Source organism: Pteropus alecto, unplaced genomic scaffold (assembly GCF_000325575.1).
Source record: "Pteropus alecto unplaced genomic scaffold, ASM32557v1 scaffold44, whole genome shotgun sequence".
Taxonomy (NCBI): domain Eukaryota; kingdom Metazoa; phylum Chordata; class Mammalia; order Chiroptera; family Pteropodidae; genus Pteropus; species Pteropus alecto.
This window is the reverse complement of record NW_006436812.1, coordinates 3102987-3110015: the sequence shown is the minus strand read 5'-3', so window position 1 is coordinate 3110015 and position 7029 is coordinate 3102987. Positions and strand designations below refer to the sequence as shown.

At 48.8% G+C, this 7029-nt stretch overlaps 1 protein-coding gene across 2 annotated transcripts in view; it reads right to left on the bottom strand.

Moving 5' to 3' along the window:
• Positions 1-1225: 1225 nt before the first annotated feature.
• Positions 1226-7029, bottom strand: part of CUNH16orf89 (chromosome unknown C16orf89 homolog) — a 10513-nt gene continuing 4709 nt past the window's right edge. For both annotated transcript variants that reach the window (XM_006914173.3, XM_015590999.2), the window contains 4 exons: positions 6129-6264; positions 5323-5427; positions 3911-3997; positions 1226-1554 (listed from right to left, as the gene is read on the bottom strand). In XM_006914173.3, the coding sequence (XP_006914235.1) occupies positions 1358-1554; positions 3911-3997; positions 5323-5427; positions 6129-6264 (525 nt within the window). In that variant the 3' untranslated portion in view covers positions 1226-1357. The remainder of the gene's footprint in view (positions 1555-3910; positions 3998-5322; positions 5428-6128; positions 6265-7029) is intronic.

Here is a 7029-nt window from a genome sequence, read left to right as displayed (position 1 = left end):
ACTTTTGTTTGCAAGGCAATGTGCAAGACATCCTTTTTTTTTTTTTCAAAGACATCCTGACGCATACGGAGTGCCAAATGGGCATTAAATCCTGGCGCCTGGTTCCCCAAGAAAATGACAACCTCAATAGCAAGTCAAACTTATCAACAGAATCCAGGAACATTCCTGTGGGCCTGACAATTTAAGAGCAATTTTGGGAAAGCATCCAGGGGCAGCAGCAAAGAAGATTGGACAGAGGAAACTAACTCCTAAAGGAAAGATTAGAAGAACCCCTCCCCCAAGGGCATTTCAATTCATATTCTCAAATATGACTAAATTGATGATCGGCAGTGATTTCTCACTTTGAAGCAAAGCAAGATGATGGACTTAGCCTTCCAGCCCAAGGACTGAGTTTTTAGCGGGTTTTTCTACCCTGCAGTGTAATTTTGATGCCTGTCTGCATGCAGCTTGAAATCAGCACCGCAAATGGCCTGGACCCATAATAAGGTTCCAGAAAGTCTTTTCTCAAACACTGGATTAGAGCTCCAGCTGACATGTTAGGGTATACTCCCATGGGGGCAGGACACAAGGGAGGCCCTCAGGCTGGGCATGAGAGAAACGTTAATGAGTCAGCTGTCCCTTCCTGCTGTCTCAGACAGGTCCCAAGTAACCTGACATTGTCACCGCTGCGGTAGCAGGTAACACTTACTTGGTACTTACTGTGTCACAGGTACTGTTCTTAGTCCTCTACAAACAGAACTCTTAGAGCAGCGGAGCTAATAGTGAGGTAGGTGCTATAATTATCCTAATTGTACTGAGGAGGAAACATTCACAAAGATGCTAAATGACTTTGCCCAGGGACACCAAGCTAATGAATGGGACAACTCAGGACTTGGACTCAGGTAGTCAGGGCACAGAACACATCGTTCACCATTATGCTACACTGCCTTTTGTAAAATGACATGACCGTGACATGATGTGACTTCATGATACCACAGAGGATATAAAGATTATATGTGCTGCCTTTCTGGCTCCTGTCTCAAGTTCTAGGTCATGACTTGAACCGTTATTTTCAAGTACCTTATTTCTCCCACTAGGGAAGATGCAACAGTTGACAGCTGAACAAATTGCCTTCCAAACTCCAGTTTATGGGTCGCTTCAGAATTTGCATTGAGTGGGGTTGAAGACTCAGAATACAGCCCCAGAAGTTGTCCAAAAGGCTGAGAAACAGGGCTCGACTCTCCACTCAACTGCTCTCTGAATTTATTCATCTGCTGCTGTGCCTGGAACCATCCCAGCCTTCCTTCCCAGGCCCTGCTCCTCGAGGGGATGAAGCTGGGGTGCCTTGCTCTCAGGTGCCTCCTTCTCAGGGTGTGACCTAGGATTCCAGGAAGGAGGGATGAAAGGTATGGATTTTATCTTCCTGGGTGGCAGGCGTGGAGCCGTTCATGTCAGTTGGTGGTGCCGGTGTGGCTTGCCGCAGCTCTCTGTTTGCTGGGGGGTACCGTGCCAGGATGTAGAGGAAGCCACCCAGGGCCCCCACGGCCATGGCTGTGTTGTGGGAGGAGCAGCCATCTGGGGAGAGAGACAGAGGCCCCTCTGTGAGTGCTGGGTGGTGACCACAGTTCCGTCAATGCTTTTCAGATATCCCGCCAGCCAGCCTGGTGCCAGCAGATCCACTTTGCCAGGCCGGGCACCCATCCGCTAGCCGCTGTAGGTGTTGGCTGCTAACAGCTCCCTTCTCTAGAGAAATGTCTCCAGCCATCTGGAGCCTCCTCACCCAGAAGGTTACACTTCCTCCCAATGATTTACTAATACAGGGACACAAAAGCCAGCTCTCTCTGGGAGGGTGACTCTGTGTTAAGAGTTGCTGGAGCCCCTCCCACAGGATCTGACCTGAGGCCAAATCCTTGTCCAGCTCGGTCCAGTTTCCCCTGCTTTTAGGCCCTAGTGAGACCTTCTAGGACAGCACCTCACTGCCCCATTTTACAGATGGGGAAACTGAGGCTCAGGTAGCAGAGCTCAGCTCCCAGCCCTGGCGACTTTACAGCTCATTTCTTGACCCCGACAGCCTCCCTCATCGCTGCCTCGGGCCTGCTGGTCCCATGTGACCCTGAACGACTGCCTGAGACAGGAACTTAGATGTCATTTAGTTCTCTGAACTCAAAGTGGGCCACCCACCTTTAGTCTCTCGGCAGGTGGAGTGAGCCAGGATTTTCCCCACCCCTCACAGACTTAGAGAAGAGAAGGACCTCAGCCAGGCCCCGTGGAGGGAGGGAGAAAGCAGATTTCAAGAACGCTAATTACTCACCCAGGCAGCCTATGCCTATCGGTGGCCTACCGTAAGCCAGGGGGAGCACTTGGCGCGATGGTCTGATATTAACCCCAATAACTCTATGAAGGAGGCACTGTTTGGTCCCCATTATACAGATAAGGAAACCGAGGCTCAGATAGGTTGAGCGATTCCCACAGCGAGTAAGGGAAGACGTGGATTCAAACCCAGACAGCCTGGCTTCAAATCTTGTGCTTAGTCTCCATGGATGTGTGTCATAAGTGAAGGAATGTTGTTCCATCCTGGGAAGGCTGCTGATCAACCTTCAGGGGCCTCAGGAAAGGCCTTGGGCTTCTGAATTTCTGCAGCTCTCTCTCCAGTTGTCAGTTTCTAGGGAGCAGCCAGCTTCCACGGTGTGCACAGAAGTCCCCTACCACCCACCATCGACAGTCCCAGGCCCCTCGGTGTCAGGCGGGCCTATCTAGGGCAGGGGGCCTCTAGGAATCTCCTGAGAAAGTCTCTCCCTTCCCCTGGCCAACCCCTGGTGGCAGCTACAGACCCACTGGATTTGTGCTTCCACGCCCTTCTCTTGTCTACCTGCAAGTAGATGACGAGGCAGTGGTGGGGTGGATGGTGAGATGTTTAGTTACTAGAATCGTCCCCGGTATAAGTTGGACTTCTACTCTGAGCTGGCTATTCTACTTCCCTTCCTGCTTTTGCCTTGCAGTTATTTATTTTTTATTAATAAAAAGATTGAAATCAAATCCTCTCTTCCTTCTTTCTCCCTCTCTATCTCTCTACATCCCTTCCTGCCATATTTTATCTTGCTTTTTTTTTCCTTCCCAATATAGTTATATCCTATTCTCAGTCTCTCCGCATTGGTGGGCCGACCACATAACTTATCATTTCAACCAGGACACTTTGGGGAGGAAAAAGGGCACTATTCATAATGGCACCAGGACAACAGGTGTCAGCTGGGAATACCAGGATGTGCGGCCACTGGGATTGTGCTGGTCACTTGCCTTTTGGTTCTCAGATCTCCTGCCTGACCTTCTTTGCTCCAAACTCCAGGGCGCTAACCCTCCAAACTACATTTCCCAGGCTGCTTTGCCCATAAACAGCAGGCAGAGGTGGAGCGAGGGGAGAAGCTGGGGTACTTCTCCCCTGACTCTGTCTCCTCTGTGTCCAGCCCCTGAAGTTTCTGCTAACACCACCTCCTCCACTCTGTCCCTCCAGCTCCGCCTCCAGGGAGGGCAGTGGCATCCTGCAGTGGTTCATCTCTGAGTTTTGTCACCTTTTCTGTTTTCAGCAATTATGACACCTCTGAGGCAGGTTCTCTATATTCAATTCCCTCTGTGGAAGTTCCTGACGTGGGTTCTGTTCTGACTTGATTTCGATGGAGAGGGATTATCTCTGTGATTTTCAGTAATACACTAAACTTCTCTTTTGTGTTCCTTTCACTGGAGATTTTCCTCTGGACTCCCCACTTTAGGTATCAGAGATTCCTACCCTTCCTTCCCTCTCCCAAACACAAGGGCCCCTCAGATCCGGCTCCTTCAGTGATGCTGGGGTCTGTTTCAAATTGAGCGCTATCTGTGTGTAGCCTTTCTGGGGTGTCTCAGTTTCATGCCAAGAAGGTCCCTTGGACATTTTTATTACCTGCAAATTGTTTTTCTCGCCTCTTTACTCTTCTCAGATAATGCTGTTGGTGTTGAATTGCTTTAGATAATTCTTCATCTTCAGCATCTAGGAGAAGAGTGAAAGATGAGCTTCTCAAGATGGATTTTAAAATGTTACTTGCAAAACCTCCTTGTCCTCACAACACCTCAAGCAGCTCAGATCTTCTCTTTAATCTGGAGCCACTTCCAGAAGTTTCCTTGAGCACCTGTCTGCAGATCCTTCCATGTGGCCTAAATTTGTCATCTACGGATATTTCTCAAATTGTAGTCCCTCAACCTCCCACATCTGAATGGCCAGAGGACCTCATTAAAATGCAGGTTTATGAAACTAATATGCTATTGTACATCAACCGTAATTGAAAAATAAATTTAAAAAAAATTTTTTTTAAATGCAGGTTCCACAGCCCCACCTTCCATCTGCTGAATCTATAGATCTGGAGACCTGAGAATCTTCACTTTATAAACTCCTCTGTTTCAAAAACAGAGTCCCTTATTTCAAAAGCTTTGCCTTGTCGAGCATCCCAACCTTCTAATTTAGGAAGCTAGTATTTATTGGGAGCCTCCTCTGTACCCAGGACACACCAGGTGGTTTCACATGTATTACGTCTGCTCCTCACGGATTAGGAAGGAGATTGTTATGCCCATTTATTCACAGGTGGGGAAATCGAGGCTCAAAGAGGTAAAGCCACTTTTCATTTCTCCAATGAAGCCCAGCTGTCCAGTGTTGCACAGCTGGAAAGGGGTTGCTCCTTCACCCTTTGCTTCTAAGTCACCCCTACCTGGACATCTCCCCTGACCACTATGCCTGAGGAACCTTCCTTGATGTTCTTTTCTTTCTCAAAGGTGTCAACTTCACAGCCTTTTCAGAACTCACAATTATTTCACTTATTGGTTTGTTTAGTGGTTTCTGCGTCCTTTTCTTAGTGCCCTCATTTACTTGGAGCCTAGCACAGTGTCTGGCATGCAGTAGATGCTCAGGGAATGTCACTGAAGGAATGAATTTGCAGGAGCAGCCAGCCAACATTTTCCAACAAGATTGCCTCCCGTCCTGCAAAGTTTTGGCTTCCAAAGTTCCGAGCCCATTTCTATGTGTGTGTGTGTGTGTGTGTGTGTGTGTGTGTGTGTGTGTGTGTCACCAACAACCACAGAGACACGGAGAGATTTGCACAAAGTCACACAGTAAGTCCGTGTTGAAGCACAGACTAGAAACCCAGGCCCAGCTCTAGGCTTCTTTCTGGCATCTGTGTCCTTCAGAAGGTGTGTGTGTGTGCGCGCGCGCGCGCGCGCACATGGGTGTTGCAAATCTCTTTGTGCCCCTAGCATCACTTCATCTTTTTCCCACCACCCTTCCAGCACCCACCACCCACCAGCCAGGGCAGAAGGGAAGCTCACCAGGCCTCCCGAAGCATCCTTCCTGTGGCTTCTGCCAGCTGAGAATGGCCTCCAGCCACCGGAGCTTGTAGAAGTCAGAGAAGCTGCTGATTCCACAGAACAAGACTGGAAGCAAAGACAGGAGACTCTCCATAGCCCTGCCCCCCACAGGTCCACCTCCTCCACTCCCTAAGGCCAGCACAGTGCCATCTGCCTCCTCTTGCCAGGGTTAGGCAGAGCCAGGAGGTGGGCGCTCAGCACAGTGGCTGGAAGGAGGCAGTCCTGAGTCTGCCTTAGTGAGCAGGGGCTCCCAGGCCTGGGTCCTGCCTCCCACTCAGGGCCTTGGTCCAGGCCAGTGGAATAGGAGTCAGCAGAGGGATCTGGATACCCAAGCCAAGGAGCAGCCACCCAGGGACCCCCTTTCTGCCTTATCTCTAAGGCTCTGAGTGTCTGTCTGTTTGCTGGTTAACTAGTTAGTCAGCCGTGCAGAGCTCCATCATTGCGTCAGCCTCTGGGGAAGCAAGCAGTCAAAACGGTGGCAGATAAAATACAGGATGCCCAATTAAATTAGAGTTTCCAATAAACAACAAATAAAAAATTTTAAGTCTAAATATAGCTCATGCAATGTTTGGGAATGTACTTATACCAAAAATGTATTCATTGCTTATGTGAAGTTCAAATTTACCTGGGGATCCTGTAAATTCTTTTTGCTAAATCTGGCAGTTCTACTCTGTGTGTGTGTGTGTGTGTGTGTGTGTGTGTGTGTGTGTGTGTGTGTCCACAGTCAGGGACACAGTACTGCTTTGTCCCCAGAGCAGAATGCCTACTGTTTTCCATGAAGATGTCCCGGGTCGGGTAGGCATAGCCAATGGCCTCAGCTCTCCAGTTCAAGTCCATCATGTTGGCGCAGAAGAGGTTCATGTAGTGTTGGCTCTGGCGGAACAGCCCTCTCGTGCATCCTTTCTAGTGGGACAAAAGAAGTTGGTCCAGTGACAGACCTGAGTTCTGTTATAGGAAAAGGCTTGTCATTCTGAGATGACACTGCAAGTGGATGCCTTTGGATGCCTTTCCCCTTTTCCCAGAATTTCTTTCCTACTCACATTCCCAGCCTGCTGGGGCATCGGACAGAGCTAAGCTTGAGTCCCAGCTCCGACACTTAGGAGCTGTGTAATCTTGGTCGGTTAAGTTAACCTTTCAGAGCCTCGAGGGTCTTCAAAGGGCAAGGGCGATACCACTGGGAGCTGCACGGGAGGGGCACTCCTGCGGGTGGTTGATACCGTAATTACGACGCGCCCAACACTAGGGGGCGCTCTACAACCGCTAGCTGCTGTCGCTGCATTCGGATTCCACACTAACAGGGCTGGCAGCTACAGCGCTTCTCAAAGTGTTGGCTGCGGATCGGTTGCGGGGAGAGAACAGGAGATGAGAATAGGCCTTAGAAACTTTTATAGCAATGCGTCAGGATAACTTTCTATCTGTCCAATCTAATAATCAAAATAATTTTCTTCGTAATTTGGTTGTTACTGTATTTACAAAAATACCAGTTCGTGATGGCTTGCAAATAAATAATAAACAAAGATTCTGTTAAAAATAAAAAGACTGGCAAGGCCTTTCTAGGCTAAGAATTTCTGGACGATGACTAACATTTTTGAATAGAGATAACAAGCCTTACCTTTCTATAGAAATAAATATATATTTAGCAATGATTATTTAGCAAATTGAGCTCTT